The sequence below is a fragment of the Neltuma alba genome, unplaced genomic scaffold (assembly GCF_004799145.2).
Source record: "Neltuma alba isolate B1F8T4 unplaced genomic scaffold, ASM479914v2 tig00011239_pilon, whole genome shotgun sequence".
In the NCBI taxonomy this organism is placed as follows: Eukaryota; Viridiplantae; Streptophyta; class Magnoliopsida; order Fabales; family Fabaceae; genus Neltuma; species Neltuma alba.
This window is the reverse complement of record NW_021635958.1, coordinates 334,024-355,485: the sequence shown is the minus strand read 5'-3', so window position 1 is coordinate 355,485 and position 21,462 is coordinate 334,024. Positions and strand designations below refer to the sequence as shown.

Sequence of the window (21,462 nt, the reverse complement as noted above, 5' to 3'; positions counted from 1 at the left end):
AGCCGTTTCCTTCTTGGGTCTATTTTAAAATTCAAAAAATGTGCCCTTTTACTTTCTTATCTTTCCTAATAGAGTGATTAGATTTTAAATTTAATTATAAGCACGGTTTCTGGGGCATGTGATCATCTATAAGAAGCCATCCATTGTAAAACTTACCACATTTTCGTGCAAAAAGCACAAACCCACAAAAGTTTTTTTTTTCTTTTAAATTGATCAATTAACCTTTATAAGTATACATTAATACTTGACTACTCTTCAAAAGAAAGAATTTAACGGTGCAGCTTTCAAAAACTCCTCGAATATGTTTTTGTCGAAAATCATGAGTATTTTAATTCTTATTTTACAGTTCATTTGATTATGGTTTTCTACTAAATTCATTACATAAGGTATTTTTATTTTACGCAGATATTTAACAAAATATTGATAAAAGACACGGGCACACATATTGGAAACAATAATGTGAGTTTTTGGTGATTCACTTCAAATGAGGGAATTGTTTTGACCGACTGTATTATGGATTGCTTCAAGTGGCCGTTAAGTGTGCGTGGAGGGAGGTTGAGTTATACTTAAACCCCAAGACTCCCGCCAAACTAAACAGCATTAGGCACCAACCAAACCGCAACGAAAATAAAGCGCTCCCCCAAGCTGCCTTCCCCTACAGAAGCCCAACTCTGCTCTTTCTTCTCCTTCGCTGCCGTTTAACCTGTCAATCCCCTGCAGTTCCAAAGGTATGCGAAAAGCTCCGTCTCATATCCTGCACTCAATCATGAATGTATTCATCAACTTAGCTTCCTTCTCTTCCCATACACATCAGTCTCATTTCTAAAGCTGGTCACTTAATGTCTGTCACGAAACAAATCTTGGTGATTTTAGCACTGGATTCATCTGTGCTTTAAGTCCTGAAAAATGATCAGTGTACCAAATGTTCATAAATATATTTCATGATATATATATATATATATATGAATTTTCAGCAGAGATACAGGAGAAATGTCGAGCTTCCAGTTGGGTGTGGCGGGTGCACTGTTTCTGTCAGTGGCCTCCTCTGTCTCTATAGTCATCTGCAACAAAGCATTGATGAGCAATCTGGGCTTCCCTTTTGGTAATCTTCATTTTATCCCGTCCTTCAAAGTTAAAACCAACGAGTTTGTTTCACTTTGTAATATTGATCTGCATCATCACAAAAATCGCGGATTTCATTATTGACTGTAATCTTCAAGTCCTAAGCATCTACTAATCAGTTCCCGCGTGACAAACAATCCGTTATCTTTTCTTGCATTGCACGAAACCTCTTTTAAAACAAGTCATCAACCACGTAACATGTTACCAAGAAAGAATCATATGCATACACCAGGGTATCAAAACTGGTGAGACGTTATGTTTTGTGGTATTGTGTCTTGAAGCCTGGTCATTAACATTCATGAGTATTCGTAGGTGGTCTTAACCTTTGCTGTTTCCTGTTTGGTTGTGGGCAGCCACAACATTAACTAGCTGGCACCTGATGGTTACATTTTGCACTCTTCATGTTGCCCAACGCCTCAATTTTTTTGAGGCCAAGTCCATTGACATGAAGACGGTCACTCTTTTTGGAATCCTAAATGGCGTTTCCATTGGCCTTCTCAACTTGAGCCTCGGTTTCAATTCCGTTGGATTCTATCAGGTTCCTTTACTCTCTTTTCTTATAAATAAAATTTCCCTTCATCGCCCACATAAACAGGTTCTTTAATTTTAATTTTTACCATTTGGGATTGTTCCTTTTGTAGATGACCAAACTTGCAATTATACCATTTACTGTGTTGCTAGAAACTGTTTTCCTCAAGAAGCAGTTCAGGTAAATTAAACCCTCAATTTATTTTGCCTCTGAAATTCAAAGTCAGAAATTTTCATGTTGTTCAATGACAAACCCTTTTGTATTGCTTGTTGCAGCCAGAAAATAAAGTTCTCTCTCTTCCTCTTACTCATTGGAGTTGGCATTGCCTCTGTCACAGATCTCCAGCTCAATTTTGTTGGCACCATTCTTTCCCTTTTAGCCATCATAACCACGTGTGTCAGCCAAATTGTATCCTTTACAGCGCTTACAACAAATTCTCACACACACACGCACGCAATACAAGTGTTTGTGCAAGGATTCAATGAAAATTTATCATATCGATCCATGTTTGGGTGGCAATGTCCACTGACGCAGCAATGTAGTTAGTTTTGACGGGGCTTATCCTTCCTATTGTGGTTAAGCCTGACTGCTTGGTTTCAATTTACTTGCAGAAAAGTATTTTTTGGTCTTGTTTTTTCTTAACCTTGTGCATGATTCAGCTGACAAATACTATACAGAAAAAGCTTAATGTCTCTTCAACACAACTTCTCTACCATTCTGCTCCATTTCAAGCAGCAGTTCTTTTTGTTTCAGGCCCTTTAGTGGATCAGTTCCTCACCAAACAAAACGTCTTTTCCCACAAATATTCTCCAATAGTCTTGGTATTATCTATAAATGAACCTCCTTAATTACGTACTATATTTGATGCATAATGCACATGATTGATAGTATATTTGCACTTTGTAGGCATTCATTGTTCTGTCCTGCTTGATAGCCGTTTCTGTAAACTTCAGCACATTTCTAGTGATTGGCAAGACATCTCCTGTAACTTATCAAGTACTTGGCCACCTTAAGACTTGTCTTGTTCTTGCATTTGGCTACACATTGCTCCATGACCCCTTCACTGAGAGGAATATTATTGGAATAATGATTGCCATTTTGGGAATGGGCCTGTACTCTCATTTCTGCACTCAGGAGAACAAAAAGAAACAGCAGGTTGATCTCTCCTTGGCCTCTCAGGTGAGTAATTTGTCTTCTTGAGCTTTTCTTTTCTTATTCCTGTTTGGGATTAGTCTCATTCACTGGTTTGTGATCATATTCTTGATTCTTCACAGGTTAAAGAGAAGGACAGTTCACCACTTTTGACACATGAAGACAAGGAAAGTCTTGAGGCTAAGATATTGAGCAAGGACTCTCTTGCTTAAGGGGAAAGTCTCTGGTTTGATTTAAGATTATCTTGTATTCCAAGGTTCTTTCAATCTTGAGGGCACTTCAGTTAGCGTAAATCAATTTTTGTTCTGATTTTTTTTGTTGTTGTAACAGTAAGTCAGTGCCTTATTCTTTTTCCGCTCATTTTATGATGCAGAAAATATAGCTTTATCGAAATTGAATTCATTATGCATTAATGAAAAGGGTATGCATAAATACCCGCTGCTCCATTTCATTATAAGAATGCAACTTTTTGTCCGGCCTGCAAATGGCAAAGTTTCAGCATTGCACTATAGTAGGGGATTTTGAGGCATACGGTACACCCACTTAAGTCGGAAGAAATAGATAGACCATTGACAAGACTCGTTTCTAGCATGTTTGGTTATACTACCTCGGATTCTTAACATAAGACGTTGTTTGATTTTTTTGTTGGTTCTAAATATAAGACCCCAATCCATTTTGTCTCTTATATTTACTCAATTTTTTCCAAGATAGTCCTTCTAATAATTATAGTTTTAGCCAACCTACTTGATTAGTAAGGATATTTTAGGAAATACAACACTTATTTATTACAAATAATTAACTTAACTTCTTTCTTTAATTTCTTCAAATTAATCAACTAGCTCTTATAATTAGGATCGAAGGTAGTATATTTCTCTACTTTTCACTTGTGTGTGTGTACACATGAACCAATGAATTAACAGTAAGACTATATATTTAAGGAACTGAACTCATGTTCTGACATGTTAATGAGATCCAATCCAAGTTAGGCTCCATGAATGAATCCACCCCAATCTCCGTGATGCCCCAAATTTCATTTCAGATGCTGCAGATATGTTTCTGAATTGACTTTCAAAAGTGGGAAACCAACCCAAAAAAAGGCACCACCCATTCCTGAAATTGCATGTGGCGTTGTTTTGCAGTAAGATGATATGAATTAATCATGCAGCATCAGATAGCTGGTTGATATTGACTGTTGAAGGAAAAAGTAAGCTGCTATATATATACACATATGTATTATATGGTCTGTAAAGCAATTATTGTGATGAAGCCTTTTTGGTTTGAGGCATGCTTTTAGCAGTCCATGCTCATCCTGTTCTGCCTTTTGAGATTCGAAACACAATACGAAAAAGGGGGCAAGAGATGGAAATAACACAAGTAGATGCGTCAACTTCTGTTTGTCACCATTTTCATATATTGAACCATTCTCTCTGTTATGCAAAAGTAAACGTGTCTGTATCATTCACCAGGGAAAATTCTAGCAATACACCTAAAAAGATTATCGGTTTGCATTGAGATATAAAGACACTGTCTACCCAAAAAAGAGGAAAAAAAAAAAAAGATATGAAGAAACCCAAATAATTTTTTTTGTTATTATTTTTTTTCTGGGTTGCACTTGATGGCAGTGCGGTGGCAACTGATGAAGGTAGGAACCTGGGAGGTGTTTTTCTTTTTTTGGGCTAACGATGAAGGTAGGAGTTTATTAGGGCCCAGGGATGCAATGTTTAATACCATCTCCTATATTAAGATCTAGTTATTACAAATTAGATTTTATATTAAGAATTGAAGATAGCATTATGTAATGATGGTGGCGTTAATTATAATTATTTACATGTTTAATATTTATTTGTAAGCAGCGTGTTGCGTGTAGTAGAGACAAACAGAACAATAATATTGAGGTGCTAATTACTCCCTCCGTTCCTTATTATAAGAGACATTTGATGCTTATAGCATGTTCCTATATATAAGAGACACTTAAAAGTTGTCTCTACTTTTTTGTGTTGATTTCCTATTTTACCCATATTTATTGTCTGCAACTCACACTCTCTCTCCCTCCCACTTCTCTTTCTTTCAATAATTTAATTGTTCTCTCTCATACTCTCTCTCCTTATTAATGAGGGCATTTTTGGAAAAAAAATTATATTTTTTACACATTGATTGTTCTTAACTAATTTTAACTGCTTTTTTGATCAACGTAATTCGGTTATTCGTCTCTTATAATAAGAAACGGAGGGAGTACTGTTCATATAGTCTCAACTTTTTTATTAAAAAAAACACTTACACACATACCCTCGATGGCACAAATAGGTCATAATAGTTCTAGCTGCTCTTATAATGATTTTAGGATGTGTTTGAATAGAAACCAAACCATGGTTTCAGAAGTGCTTTTACGGATTACGAAGTAAATATGTGGAGGAGATTATCTCGTTTTGCGGAAAAATGCTTCTGAAACCACGGTTTTGGGATACCCAAACAGGCCCTTAATATGTCAAAAGTTGTCAAAATCACTTATTTATCATTGTATTTTTTTAATTATTTTTCCTAAAAGTTTGGTTGAACGAGGTGATATTTTCCTGCTTGAGTATTATTTATTCTGAGCGTTTTATGCTGCCTCGTCTCTTCCTTCCAATATACTTTAAAGAAATATTTGTTTAATATATTTTTATAGCATCAATGACGTGAGGTTCAAAAAATAAGGCGCTCCGGAAAAGTCATCCTACGTGTTAGCCATTTAGGAGGTGGTTGGATATATCTAAAAATACTTTTTAAAAGTATTTTTTTGTAAATTGAGACAAATCTATCTATATATTTATTTTGTATATCATAAAATCACTTTTAAAATTGTAATTTGGTTCTTATCTAAACACTCTCGTAGTATATAATTTCACATGCGTTTCATACAACTAGTTAGAAACCGACAGATAAACAATTGAATAATCAGAGGCCTTAAGTTTCTTCAGAAGTACGTAATTGTTTAAATTATTGTCTTGTTCGCTTCTCCGTAATTCCATATACACTAATCAAATGTCTTCAGCTGTACTTGAAGAGGGCCAAAAAAAGAAAAAAAGAAAGTGGTTGAGAAAATAATCAGCAGAATCCGGGAAAATCAGTGTTATTGGTGAAGGAAAATGTGTTGGGGTTGTTTGAAGGTGACCTACCAAATAAAAGAAGTTGAACAAAGAGATAATTATATGTAAGATATGAATGTGTGTATAGATGGGGATGTGACGAAATCACGGATTAATGTATTGAACATTTTGGACCTCAAGTTAAAAATCAGAAGGTTTTTGTTGACTTACATATTTTTCAGTCTTCTTGTGAAAATGCGAAAGGCATATCCTCTTTTTTTACAGCCACCCAACCCTTTCTCTGTCACATTCTAATTGGAAACCCCCCGAAATTTTTTTTATGTTTATTTCAAAAATTTATTGAGTGAAAATTTATTTAGAAAAATTAAGGGCTGGTTTGGATTCTTATTTTGGGAAAAAAATTTTAAATTATTTGGTAATTTATTTTTAGTGGGTTGTTTTAAAAAAATAAAAAACAGTAATGCGTTTTTAAAAGCTAAAAAGCCAAAAACAATTTTTAGGAAAAATTGGGGATAGATACTCCATTGAAAAATTAATTGGCAAACGGGATCTAGAAAGATCAGTTACACATAAGGAAGATCAGTTGCATATCACGAAAGACCAGTTGCACGCACAAGGAAGATCAATTACATAAAAACGGAAAATCACTTGCACACAATGGAAGTTCACTTGCACAAATTCCTTAAGTCCCATTTGCCAATTAATTTCTCCATGAAGCATTTATCCCCAGTTTTCCCAATTTGAAGATGTTTTCTGGTTTTTGTTTTTAAAAATTGAAAAAAAATCTTCTTTTCTTCTTGCCTATTGCCCACCACATATCATCTCTGATGATGGCCACCGCTTACCAAATATGATTTTTTAAATTAATTATCTAAACATATTTTTTTGTTTTTTATTTTTAAAAATCGTTTTTAGAACAAGAAAACAAGAAATAGAAACAAACAAGTCCTAACTCAGTTTTGTTTTATAAATTAAATCCTTGATTATGAATATTGAGTTGTATTTTTTCGGTAGAGAAGTTTTGGCTCTATGTTTATATATTGTAGAATGATGTATATGTGTTTCATCTCAACTCTGGTGTGTGCGGAAAACTCTGAATAATGTGTTAAAAAGATTATACCATATGATAGAGTTTCTTTCACCCTAGTATTTATATATATGATTTAACAACTTGATATAATGAATTAAAGCAATTTAATGTAAATATTATTGTCTGTTGGATAATTGTCCATAGACAGTAGTTGTACAGTACTCCTCCGATTTTAAATATAAGACTCGTTTTATTACGTAATTTATACTATAAAATAAGCCTTGTATTTAAAATCGGAATATGTAATTCAGTCAGTGATATGATTTTCCATGCCAAAGAAGAAGATCGAAAACGACAAGTCTGCATGGTGAACTCGCCGGCCACGGACTAGTTCAACACAGTCGTTCAGGGATGGGTTCCCGTCCACAACTTCCCAGTTGGCCACGTTCCCTCCTTATTATTGTATTTATATGACTTTCTTCAAACCTAATAAATCCTAATATACGTACTCATTAATTATTAATTATTAAAATAAAATCACGTGCACAGACTCTCAGCTTAGCCCTGCCCTAGATATTTTTCCTCCAGAAGAAGGCTATGCAGGTTAAATTAATAAGGAAAATTTTTTGGTCACCAGTTAACTAATCCATTTAAGAGTAATTACTTTTTTTTGCCAACTTTAAGAGTAATCACAGACGACATTAATTGACATCTTGGTGTCACGGTTGATCCACTGGGGGGAATTAAAAAACCAGTTTACACGGTGGTAATATATATGGACGGTCATGATTAATTGCCTTGAGCGACACGTATTAATTATCAGGATGTGTGGAGAAGAAGAAGTGGTCCTTCAATTTCATGCAAGCATGCTTTTTGTAATTTTCAGAAATCATCATGTGGTCGTACGCAGAACGCACCCAATCTTCATTTGGTGGTAGGTGTGCCATTTCAAAATCATCTACCAAATTAAAAAGAAAAATATATATGTACGGTGTTTTGAAAATGTTTTTTTTAAAAAAATTAATCTAATTGATAAAAAGTCGACTTATAATTAATAAAGTCGTGAGTTTGAATATCACTTTTAATATAATGACCTTATTAAGATGATTTATAAATACTTTTATACTACTCTTAATATAATGATCTTATTAGAATGATTTATAAATACCTTTATAATATCATTTGAGTTTGAAAAGCGTGTTCTAGCCATTGTGAGTTGTTAGACTCAACTCACTTTCGTGTTTGAAAAAAAATACAGATGCAGAAGATAAATTTGTATGCCATTCGTTTTCAAATAAAATTATCTTCAAGCAATAACGATTGTTATTTTAGAGTTTTATTTATATTGCAAAAATAATTTTCGCCTCAGGTTTCAAAAAAGCATTCATTATTTTTTTTTCTACGACTGATACATCTTTCAGTGAATAAGCGGTGGTTATTTTAAAAACATTATGATAAATAAGAGCACTTTAATAAGGTTGTTCTTAAAATTGAGATGAGTGATTAATTAGTGTGTGTTTGTGTCTGTTTTGGAGAAACATGTTTATGATATTTTAAATATTGTGCGTAATGACTAATATATAATAATATATTTAAAACGGCGGTGAAAGCGAAGAATGCACAGAGGAATCAAGTGAGAGGCGTGGAAGAGAAGGGGCGGGCTTTGCTTTAAATGTTAGCTGTAAAATAAGAAGCATTATTCTGATTTGTGACCCCGAGGCACGCCAGACAGCTGGTTGACATAAGTATTTGCTGTAAGTAACAGTAACTAAACTTTTCATAGTATGGATTTTTTCAAGAAGTTCTAAGACTGATTAAGAATTTTTTCATACATAACTCCTGATTTTTTTTTTTTGAGCTGAATACATAACTCCTGATTAGATGCTTAAAAAATTCAGATAAGTGTTAGTTCCGCCAAGATTGACAAAGGTATGGAATGACTTGTCAAGTTTGCATATCTGTCTTACTTTTATTCCCTGTTTTGTTAGTTACTCTATAGCATTTCGCATCTTGTTTTTTGCCATTTTGACATTAGACGTAGGATTTTTTTTTAAAAAAAATTTGTGCAAGAAATACACAAAATTAATTGTTAATTTCTCAATTTGATTCGTAAAATACTGGTAGCTAGTTGTGAATTGCATAACATGATTGGCAAAATTCAGAGTGACCTATAAATCATTAAAGAACGAAAAAACAACTTGTAAAAATAGGAGGATAACTCCTGTATGCCCACGTAAAATTTGATATGCATGCACAAAAACACAAAAAGTGATACTTTTCATTCCTTAATTATTAAGACTTAATTTGAGAAGTGATCACATATTTATTAATTTTTTAAAAAATTAACCTTATTCATATTCTTTTAACAATAATTAAGTAAAAGAGGGAGGAAAGGAATTAAGGAAGATGATATAATGTTTTAGAAAAATAAATATCATGTTAACTTATTTAACTAACATTTTTAACTTACTCAAATTAGTTAATTATATTCTATAGTAAGGATGGTAAGTTAGTTAATTATAATAAATATGCATATTTTTTTAAATATCCTAATAATATTTTTTAATATTCTTTTTTGATTCCTCTTCTACTTGATTATGGTTGATAAAATATGGGTGATTTAAAAAAAATTGATAAATACTATCTCCGGTCCTTAATATAAGACCCCGTTTGACTTTTTGTTTGATCATAATTATAAGACCTCAATCCATTTTCTCTCTCATATTTATGTATTTTTTTCCAAGATAGTCCTTCTAATAATGATAGTTCTAGTCAATACACTTAATTAACAAGGATATTTTAGGAATGACAACACTTATTTATTACAAATAACTAACTTAACTTACTTCCTTAATCTCTTCAAATAAATCAATTGGGTCTTATAATTAGGACCGGAGGTAGTATATAAGAAATATGTCTTACATTTTAAGAACAATACTCACTTTATAATTAAGTCATACATTAAGAATCAAAGAAGTATTAATTTTTAAATAAAATGTTAATATTACTTTAACAAGAGGAAGTCGGACCACCATTAAGGACGATAATTTAATAGACTTTTAAACTAGTCAAAAACGGGTCAGCCGACCTTAATTAACAGATGAACATGTTATTCTACACGTATATCAAATTACCTTCAAATATCTTTGAGACCTGTTTGTAATATCTCGAATTCAGAATATTTTAAAGTCGATTTTCTTAATCCTTTGTATAGTGTTCTATATTACTCTTGTTACTTGGCTCTTAGCAGTGTACGAGAAGACACTTTCAATTAATTAAATATATATTTATTTTCTATTCGAAGAATACATTGTACTGGCTAAATCAGTTAAGATATATTTGCTCTCAAGTCGTTGGTTAACCCAAACCATTATCTTTTAGAACGCGTAAAATGATTCTTTTGATTAAAAAAATACATTCATCGAGACTAACTTGACTGTTATTATTAATATTTAAACTTGAGTGGATTAGGCAACAAGCTGCTTTGCCTTGCACCCCTAATTCCCAATCATTTGATGTTTAATTTTACTAATATTTTCTTTCTGTTCCGTGCGTTTTCCTCCCAATACCCTTCGGTGGAATAATAACTTTTTCTTTTATGACACGAGCTTCTCTCTCAAGATAACTGCATAAATCTAATACAATTGAATTATAATTTTTAAAAGGGCATATTCTTTTATTTCGGTCAATAATTCTTAATTCGTGCCCATCATGAAAAAAGCGGACCTGTGGATAATTATTAATTAAATTTTATTGTAAAATTTGAGAGGATAATTGTGTCTCACGTTACGAAGCTTCGCACATAATAACAAACAATACAGCAATCACGATGCCTTTGCCGTATCAACCCAAAAACAAGAAAAAAAAAACCAAAAACAAAACAATTTTTCAAGTATTCTTCCGGTTTTAAATATATAACTTATTTTATAATGTAATTTGTATTATAAAATAAATTTTATATTTATGATCGGAAAAGTATTAAGTGTTATCTTTTTGCTTATTATGCTGATGTTAATAAAAATAGAGCATATAAAATAAAATCTAAATCTAAAATTGTTTTTTGGCCCTAACCTAAATCTAGATTGAAAGATTATTATTATTATAAATAAATAAATGAACAAGGGGATGGTAAGGGGGCAAGTGGCGACATACGATGCAAGAAGGGAAGGATAATAATGTCATTTCGTCGCGTGATTACTTGACGGGCGATCTTTGTCTCATATGCGAATCAATTGAGCTGCGCCTCAACCTCAAGGCTTTCCACGCGCCACAGCAAAATTTCGGAGGGAGAGATTTTCACATTTCACCTGCAATTCCAAAGAGGTGCCACTACTCCTTCTGCAATACGCCCGACCGATTCTCTGAATCCCTTGGCTGGGATCAGAGGATCGATATCTCCTTCATCACCCAGTTTATATTAATGATTGTCTTCACTTCTGAATACTGAAAAACCCGGGAAGGAAGATCGCAATCTAGTTCTGCTTGAATCTTGACTGAGAATTTCTGGAAAGAGATATCAGAAGCGGGTCTTCTGAGCGTGAGGGTTTCTAAGAATGAGTACTCCCCAAAATGATGGAAGAATGGAGGGTTGGTTGTATCGTATACGCTCTAACCGCTTTGGATTGCAGTTCTCGCGAAAACGCTACTTCGTCCTCGACGGCCACCTTCTTAAGAGTTTCAAATCTGTTCCCAGTTCAAGCAATGAGGTTCATCCTCCTCTTCGATATATCCTTGCTTTCTTCTTTGATCCTGCCCATTGCTCGGACTCCGGGAGTTTCGATTCTTGCTGAAACGCTAATGAAGCTGAACCAATTTTCTAAACATAATATCATTTAGTTTTCGCGGCTTTGTTAGCAAATGTTATAATTTTTTCTTTCCACTAGCATTAGATTGTTCGACCGGGGGCTGCTGCTTCTTGTTGGACACTAATTATTATAAGTTGACTGGCTGACTAGAAGAGAACACGCATGCGCGCGCGCGCGCGCATGGCTGAGTGATTGGATCATTTTGTTTTGGTTTATTCAGAACTGCATGCAAGATATATTGAATTGGCTTTTGAGATTTTCATTTTTGGTAAGACTGTCATTCATTTCAGAGGGAAACGATGTAATCGGTTCATAAAACCTGTCTCTGTGACAAAACAAAAATCAGAGGGACATGTTATTCTTGTTTTATATATAAGGTTCTTATGTCCCCAAAACACCTTGGGTGCCAATGCTGTACACTCATGCCTGTACATGCATCTGTCTACAATAACCCTAGATGATAAGACTAAGATAATCGCATGTCAAATTCTGAAGTTTTGAGCCTACTTTGGGAGCCCTCATATCAATCTATCCCCTAAGACGATGTCTGACAATGGCCGAGTAAGGCAAACAAAAATCTTGCAGAAGTTGAGTCAGGCTTACTCATTTTTTGCTTTTTTGGTGAGAGAGTTATGCTTGCTCTGTTTGCACAGGAGTTTGATTCCAGAGAGTAATTACATGATATTTTCTCGTCATGACATCAACCAGCTACTTTTCATGTATTTCTCAATCCTCATCGTTATCTTAATATAAACTGAAAAATTTGACTTTAGTACCAATACTTCATTATCCATGTTTGAAAATGAAGGTGCAGACTACTAAATTTGATATCGACCTTTTATATGAGGTGTTATAATTAAGTTTTTGTTCTACTTGATAAGTTTGAGGAAGTGAAACCTTTTTTTCTTCTTAAAACTGTTTGTCAGGATCCTCTTAGAAGTGCTGTTGTAGATTCTTGCATACGAGTCACAGACAATGGAGGGAAAGCATTAACAGAAAAGTATAAGCATTATTTCTTTGTGGTTTAATGATGATATTTGTCTCCACTTTCTGTTCAAATCAATACGCACTATTGACATATGCTTAATAGTAATTCTTTGCACAATTGCAGGTATTCTTCATATTTACTCTTTACAACACCTCAAATCACAGTGACCAATTAAAGGTGAGATCACTATTAGGCTAAAAATTTTTTATTTGAAATTTTAAAGCTAAATCTTATAATGTGCATGTTATAGTTAGGAGCAAGCCGCCCTGAAGAAGCAGCAAGATGGATTCAATCCTTTCAGGAAGCATCGTTAAAGGTACAAGATTTCACAAGCTTTCAAGTCCAAAATGAATCTTCTTTGTTAAAAATAGAAACTTTTGCTATGAATGTGTGCAGCGTGCTCCTGATCTTGGTGATATTCCTGTAGCTTGCTCTAAGAGGAGATGGCAGTCATTTAGGTAAAGCAACTGAATTTTACATGCAATGTGCAAAACACGTCCTGAATGGAAAATTTCAAGACGTCTGAAATGACAACTTTGAATTATTATTCGCTTGTGACGTCATCTTGATATTTTTATTGCATAACCCTTAATACTACTGGTGTTTCTATGTTTACAGATTAGGTGGTTCTAGCAGGAAAAGCCGCTCCAATTCTTTAGACTGGACTCTTTTTTCTTCTACAAATTTGGATCCCATGACATCTGATGTTGTTGCTCCTTCACCCTGGATAATCTTTGGTTGCCAAAACGGTAAAAGTTATAATTCAGCTTTTGCGGATTGAGGCAGTTAAAATTATGCATACATATTCACGGGTGTTATGCAGGTTTGCGACTATTTAAGGAAGCAAAAGATAGAGATTCACATGGGAAGGTTGGCAAATTTTCTGTTCACTTATTGCTTTATAAAAAAATTCGAGTTATTGAATATGGTCTTATCTCCAGAAGTGGGATGATCACCCTGCAATAATGGCCGTTGGTGTGGTTGATGGGACTTCTGAAGCCATTTTCCGAACACTTATGTCACTTGGTCCTTCAAGATCAGAGTAAGTCCATTAAGCGCATGTGATAATCTTGCAGTGGAAATTTTTATTCTTCCTTTCCATTCAACCCTTAATTCTCCCATCGTCTTTAACAAGGAGATATAATGTTATATTGATGGGATGCTTTGTAATTTGAAAGCAACTTTGAGTTGGTATGCAGACATGCGATCTTAGGGTAATGTCCGTATTTTTCTTGTTATCACTTTTGAACTCAAATTTTTAAGCGTGAAGCAGCAGTTATTTCATGTATCCTCAACATCTCACTTTTGCACAATTTTACTTTATGGAGGTCATATTTGTTGGAATTCCAAAGATGACAATGAAAGGAGGTCGAATGTGCTTTCTTGTCGATCATTATGCCCATAGCCAAATACAAAATAAAGGGCCTTGCTTATGAAACTAGTGTGGCTATATATGATTACATGTGAGAATTCAATCAAGCGCAAATAATAAATGCAAACAATTAGACATAGTTTTGTTACGTTGTGAAAGAGTCAGTACTGAGTAGTATGATCATGTTGATCAGCGACTGTGAAGGCAAAACTGAAGTCCAAACAATCTTTTGAACCTTGGTTGTCAGGCTTGTTTTGCATAGCCATATTATTGAGGTCGTCATTACTACCATTATATATTATTACATGTGAGAATTCAGGCAAGCCCAAATAATAAATACAAACAATTAGACATAGTTTTGTTTCGTTGTGAAAGAGTCAGTACTGAGTATTATGCTCATGTTGATTGGTGACTGTGAACGCAAAACTGCAGTGCACACTATCTTTTGAACGTTGGTTGTCAGGCTTGTTTTGCTTAGCCATATTATTAAGGTCGTCACTATTACCATTATATATTTAACTGCAGATGGGATTTCTGTTTCTTCAAGGGGAGTGTGGTTGAGCACTTGGATGGTCACACTGACATTATTCACAAGCAGCTATATAGTGATTGGTTGCCTTGGTAACACCCAAGCTTTCATTATATGTGCCCATACTTGATTTGAGGCCATAACCTTGTCTTTTCTTAGTAGAAGTTTTATTCTTGTTGTATCATGCTTCATAGGGGAATGAAACGGAGAGATCTATTGTTGCGACGTTATTGGAGGAGAGAAGATGATGGAACTTATGGTAGTTTTTATTTGTGGAAAAATTTGATTGAATATATATGTAAAGTTTGAGAACATATGCTATTTGAATGCAAGTAATTTATTCATTTATTTTTGGTTTTCCTTGTCACAGTTATCCTATACCATTCTGTGTTTCACAAGAAGTGTCCCCCTCAGAGAGGCTATGTCCGTGCCTGCCTTAAAAGTAATGTATGCTTGAACAATAAAATTTGTTAATATTTCTGTGCCATATTATTTTCTTGTATTGTGCTCAGTTTTAAATGGTTTTCAATGATAATCACCATTGTCACCATCTTATCCAATTATGTAAACTTGAGGATGTCTGAATTTGTCCTTTTAAATCTTTGGTGTCTTTGGAGTTTCTCGAGATGTCCTATGTGAATTATGTTGAATTAAAGCAGTTGGGAATGACAACCTGCATATTCTATTTCAGGTGGAGGTTATGTTATATCACCAGTGAACAAAGGAAAGCAATCTGTTGTAAAGCATATGCTTGCTATTGATTGGAAATTCTGGAAGTCTTATCTAAAAACTTCGGCAGCCCGTTCCATAACTATTCAAATGCTTGGGAGAGTTGCTGGTTGTTTCTTGTCTATAAATTTTTCTTACACGTTACTTTTGTTCATTATATATAACTGGATACCCCATATCCAAATTTGGAGGATTAAGATTGTGTTTTAATTGTTTATTCCTCTTGCATTTGCAGCTCTGAGGGAGTTATATAGAGCGAGAAAAGGAAATTGTTCTTCCTCTGATTGTTCATCTGGAGAGTTGACAAGAAGAGTCAGGCTCCCTCTGAAGGAAGGGGACAACAACTTCAATATCCAAACACAGACAGAAAGTGAGAAAACTTATGCTGACACGGATGGGGAAGTGGATCAAACACAATCAGAGCATGCAAGCCTTGTTAGTCTAAATGACGCAGATGATGAATTTTTTGACGTTCCAGAACCATCGGATTGTGATGATTCAGAAAATGGATGGACACCAGATTGTAATCACAAGAAGCTCCAGGTAAAAAGCTATTTAGAAATAATTTTGTTCTACTGAACATTGAAAAAATGATGAAATCATGTCCCTGATGTGATTCATATTTAATCCTGATATTTATCATCATATTTCCGTCAATATGCATTTGGTAATGGTTAATCAATGCTATAAAATGGGCTGTCAAATGCCATTAATTGTTATCGATCTGGAATATCTGCAGGATCATTTAGAAAATATTGCTTGGCTTTACTGAAAGTAAAACATTGGCATCAATGGACTGTCAAATGACACTAATTGTTAGTTCTTATTTTTATTCTAAACCATGAACTTGTATAATAGTCAGAGATTTGATAGTTCTAATTTTTTATTTTTTTGAAAACAAGACTTAAGCCACCCAACTATTTGTTTCGAGTTGCCCACTAATCTGTATGACTATTAAAAACTAGAAAATGAATTCTTCAGATACTCCCAACATGCATCATTGTTGCATCTTATTAATATTTGTTCCGAGCTTCTTTCTTTCTTATTTCCATGCCTAAAACCATGTGAATTTCTTAAAATATTTTTAAATCTCAATCTCTAGGGCTGATACAGGAGGGCCTTTTCATTCACCACGTTGTCTTAGGCAGAGAGAAATGTGGTGACTTCCTTGCAATAGCACGTCTTATTTGGTCGTTTTCTGAAAAGTAATTACAATAGCCGGTCTTTCAATTTAACTGCAGTTGTGTAATTGTTTGTTTCTCCCCAATTCTCTTCATCTTATTATCTCAGTTTTTTATCTGTTCTTAGATGGCTTATATGTGATTTTACGCATTTTTGTTTAGTCTTGCATTTTAGCTTTTTATCTTGTTGAGACTCACTGGGTGTTTATTGCAAAGATGCTCAGCATGGTGAGATTCAAACTGTTGCTGCACAACTGATCATATTTTAATTGCGTGTCTCATAATGCATGCAATTCACTCAACAGTTTTATTTTGTTGGATTCCCCTCCGTCCTCACCCTATTCCTCCTTGATATTCTTTGGGATCATGTCATTTTGTTCAGAGTGATGTTAATTTCGCAATTTGCTTGATATGTCTCCGTTTGTTCTTGTGAATCTGAGAATCTCAGGAAAGTCGTCATCCCAAATTATCAACTGCTGCTAGTTTTGTGAAAAGATTGCATGACCTCGCAGGTGACTAGTATTACTTTTGATTGCATATCACCATTATATATGGTTTTCTTCAATGATTAACAATGCCAAGAGGTAATGTATTGCAGTTCAAAAGAGGGGCTATGTGGACTTGCAAGAGATGATCAGGGAAGAAAGTGTCCCTTGCTCCTATGGTTCCACACTTCCAAAAGATCCTACATGTACTGTACTTTCCAGTTGGATGGAAGCAGATCCTTCTACTTTCTTGATTCGTGGAAAAAATTATCTGGAAGACCGTCTGAAGGTACATGTGGCAACGATGCATTGCTAATTAAAATATTAGGCGGAAAAGCACTCGGTGCATTGCTGTTGTGGCCAAGTTGTCCCCTTGCGCATTTTGTTTTACTGTTATCCATATTGTTACTTGACTCTCGTAGGGCAGTCAAGTGCCAGATTTTGTCTATCTTATATATCTACACAGTTCAGATGCTTTAATTAAAGATAATGACCATTCTTGGTTCTGTTGTTGACATCATTCCTATTCTCAAACTTCTGCGTTCTTTCAAACTAGAGGTGAAATGACTCTTTGAAGGACCATAGCTTTGTGTTGTACTTACCTCTTGGTGGTGCTAATGAATAGGTTAAAGCAAAGGGAACCTTGATGCAAATGGTTGGTGCAGATTGGCTTAGATCTGACAAAAGGGAAGATGATCTTGGTGGTCGTCCTGGGAGCATTGTGCAGGTTGACTTTCACCTTGTTTTTCTGGTAGGGCTGGCAATATAGGCCAACCTGTGGGGTACGGGTTGACTTGTGGCAAGTTGAGCCCGTAGTGGGTCAGGCTAAAAAGGCTTGTTTGAAGGCGGGTTGGTGGGTTAGCCTGCCAACCCGCTAACACTTATTTATTTTTTATTTTATTTTTTTTTTCTTATACAATATCCAAAAATAATAATAAAATTTTTGTTTTTTCTTGAAAATATTTGATTGAAAGCACCAAATAAATTATATAAGTATTTTTTAAAATTTTTTAGATAGAATATAATACTCCTCCGGTCCTTAATATAGGACCCAATTCTTCAATTGGTTTTGGTCCTAAATATAAGACCCATTTCTTATATTTATCAATTTTCTCTAAATTACCCCTATGGATACTCTCTCAACCATAATCAAGTAGAAGAAGGAGATGAGGTATTAAGAAAGATGATTATGGTTTTTTAGGAAAAATGTGTCATTTTTCTTATAATTAACTAACTTACCTAACTTTCTTAATCTAATCAAATTAGTTAAATGGGTCTTATATTAATGACCGGAGGAGTATATAATAACATAATAATAATTAAAAAATTTTAAAAATAAAAAATAATAAATGCACCCGCGGGCTAACCTGTGATGGGTTATAGGCCAGGTGGTACGGGTTAAAAAAGTTCGTTTACTGGTGGGTTGGCTTTTGGCCAAACCTAACCTGCTATTTTTGGCGGGTTGACGGGTTGGACCTGCGGGTTCAACCCATATTACCAACTCTATTTTCTGGTTCTTGATGTTGATAATGTTGAGCTCTACATTAGCAGCTTGTGGTTTACATTAAAAGAAGACCAACTTGATCAAGCTTTTACTTGCAGAAATATGCTACACAGGGTAGACCTGAATTCTTCTTCATTGTAAATATTCAGGTTAGTTACGATTTATATATACATATATATATTTCTTAATATATTTTTGCTGCTATAACACTAATTGGGCTGTTTCTTTTGACCAGGTTCCAGGTTCTACGACATATAACCTTGCACTATACTACATGATGAGTGCCCCTATTGAAGATTCTCCTTTGCTAGAGAGTTTTGTCAAGGGTGATGACGCTTTTAGGAATTCAAGATTTAAACTTATACCATACATCTCCAAGGTTAGCAAATGTCATACTGGTACAATCTACTCGTTTGCAGTCAAATAGCTCTTGTATATATAGAAGCTTGAAGATATACATTCTCTTCTTTCCATCATATTGCAATGTAAACAAAAACAGTTAATGATGCATCAAGCTTTACAATTGCATGAATCTGCGTAACTTAAATCTCAAATCATGTTGGAATTCTCTGGGGCCTCTATCATGCCCCTAGGTTTTGTTTAAAAAAAAAAAAAAAAAAAATTAGTTCAATGGGAATGTGCTTTATTTTCTTCCTAGACTCCATTTTTGGCTTAGTTCTATCCAGTTACTCAATTTGTGGTGTTGCTCTTCGTTAGATTTCTTTTTCGCAGTGGTCCTATACTGTGACATAAGAAATCGTTTAAAGAGATTTTATTGCAGCATCCTTTGTTTAAGAGGAAAACTTCACATTCTTTTTTCATCTGTCTTTCCCATGGAATGAGTCATGACGATCCTGCTTTCAGGGTTCATGGATAGTAAAGCAGAGTGTGGGGAAGAAGGCATGCCTTATTGGTCAAGCTCTGGAAATCAATTATTTCCGGGGAAAGAACTACTTGGAGGTAATTATGCGTTAATAAATACTCAAAATGATTAGTTCATCATTAAATGAAGATATTCATTATTTAGAGCTAGAATTTGCGAATGTTTTCCCTGTCTTGATGCGGTACGCATAGAACATTACACAGCCCAAGGGGTTATGCACTAGACATATAACCTCGAATCATCTCACATTCTATGTTTTAAATTCATGCCAACAATTTCAGCTTGGAGTTGATATTGGGTCATCAACTGTTGCGAGAGGCGTTGTGAGTCTTGTACTGGGCTACCTCAACAATCTGGTTATTGAGATGGCATTTTTAGTACAGGTAACACCATCACTGTAAATTCACCGATGTTCTGAGGTCTGACTAATCTCTTGCGAATTTCGTGGGGGTAGAAAAATTTGGTCAAATCTGTGCTTCTGTAATTATAATGTTGCTGTCTTCTGGATTGTCTTTCTTTTGCTATGTCATGATCATGCCGTAACGGCCTGTATATTTTGCTCAGGGAAACACGCGCGAGGAGCTCCCTGAGTATCTTCTTGGAACCTGTCGTCTTAACCATCTTGATGCCTCCAAATCCGTCAGCTTGAAGCCATGAATTTTTTTTTTTGGATCGCAATATGTATATAATTTCATAATTGAAATTAAAAAATTTTTTAAGGGGGAAAAAATAGATTATTTTCTCTGATGATAAATTACTAGAAGCCATTATTTCATTCAATCGGATTGAGTCTTGCGGCGGGCTGTATTGCCAAAGCTTTGGTAAGATGGGGGAATGCTATTTGTAATATCTATACGCTACACTTGTTTGGTAGAAGTTTATATTTCAAATGCGGTATAGATGATTTTATTCTTGTCTCAGCATCGATATTCTTACTCTCCTTGCACTTAGTATTTTGAGAGTAGAGATTATTAGGACAAATTCATAGTCTCAAACATACTTGGATTTCTTTGGTTTTTTTTTTGTTTTAAAAATAATTTATCTTAAACCCAACAAATTAAAATATACATTTTAAACACTAGATTCCAATTGTTCCATAAAAATTTATACATTCCACAATGTTTCTCAAGCTTAACGAACTCAATCAATTTTTTGAACCCATTTAATTCGAACTCTTAGTGGCTGTTATCTTTGTTCGTTGTAATTTTAATAGGGAAAAATGACGAAAAATCCCGAAATTGTGAAATTTTAATTTAGGCATTTAATACTTTAAAATCTCAGGGAAGGAAGTAGTTTTTCAGTTGATATTTTATAAATGTAGTTAAATAATTGAACTGTTTTTATTTTAAAAAAGTTTATTAACAAGTTGTGAATTGATAATAGAAAGTGTTGAATAATAAATGACAAAAAATATATTGACAATAACAAATTATTTATTAACAAGTTATGAATTAGCAATGATAAATGTTGAATAACAAAATAATATATGTTAAGTATTTAGACTGAGATTTTAGTCATTTAACTATATTTGTAAAATACCATATCAGAAAGTATTTTTTCTCTCGAGATTTTGAAATAGTAGGTGCCTGAATCATCACAATTTTCAGTTTTTTTTGGGTATTCTTCCTTTTTAATAAATCTGGCAACTATGATTGAAGTGTAATGTAAAGAATGGTGCAATTATGTTTTTTTTTTTACCGTGCAATTACTACGTTGTTATGATCTTAGGACTGTTTTGAACAGGCAATTGTGATGAATTATTTGTAAGAAAAGGCTTTGTATTATTGTACATTGGAGCCGGGGGGGGGGGATATCGACTCTCCGACTACAGTTGGCTTAAATGACGTTCGGAGCGATTTTTAGGATATATTAGTGGGCCAGTATTTCTAGTTGTGTCGGATATAATAAATTAAAACAAAAGAATTTAGGGAAAATCACAAATAAAGACCCCTGAATTACTGAAATTACGCAGAGGTCACCTGAATAAGGAAAATTACCGTGAGGGACCCAATCTCATATTGTAAATATGAAATCTTGATGAAATGTCTGAAATGCCCCTCAGTCAAA

The 21,462-nt window shown here is 34.2% G+C and overlaps 1 protein-coding gene and 1 pseudogene across 2 annotated transcripts; both read left to right on the top strand.

Moving 5' to 3' along the window:
• Nucleotides 1-651: 651 nt before the first annotated feature.
• LOC114762640 (UDP-xylose transporter 1-like) lies at nucleotides 652-3,260 on the top strand. Of its 2 annotated transcripts, none has more exons than XM_028952167.1 (8): nucleotides 652-728; nucleotides 978-1,102; nucleotides 1,476-1,660; nucleotides 1,764-1,831; nucleotides 1,927-2,059; nucleotides 2,311-2,472; nucleotides 2,558-2,830; nucleotides 2,926-3,260. In XM_028952167.1, exons 2-8 carry the CDS (start codon nucleotides 991-993, stop codon nucleotides 3,013-3,015), a joined length of 1,023 nt encoding a protein of 340 aa, XP_028808000.1. In that variant the 5' UTR covers nucleotides 652-728; nucleotides 978-990; the 3' UTR covers nucleotides 3,016-3,260. The 2 variants fall into 2 exon arrangements, with proteins under 2 accessions (XP_028808000.1, XP_028807999.1); XM_028952166.1 differs by having other exon boundaries at nucleotides 664-728; nucleotides 975-1,102.
• Nucleotides 3,261-11,170: 7,910 nt separating this feature from the next.
• On the top strand, nucleotides 11,171-20,315 carry LOC114762637 (protein ENHANCED DISEASE RESISTANCE 2-like; annotated as a pseudogene).
• The last annotated feature ends 1,147 nt before the right edge of the window (nucleotides 20,316-21,462 follow it).

Coding starts and splice junctions, on each gene's coding strand:
- LOC114762640 (XM_028952167.1), top strand. CDS start 991: ATGTCGAGCTTCCAGTTGGGTGTGGCGGGTGCACTGTTTCTGTCAGTG. Junction 1,103..1,475: donor CAATCTGGGCTTCCCTTTTG/GTAATCTTCATT, acceptor GGTTGTGGGCAG/CCACAACATTAACTAGCTGG. Junction 2,473..2,557: donor AATATTCTCCAATAGTCTTG/GTATTATCTATA, acceptor TGCACTTTGTAG/GCATTCATTGTTCTGTCCTG.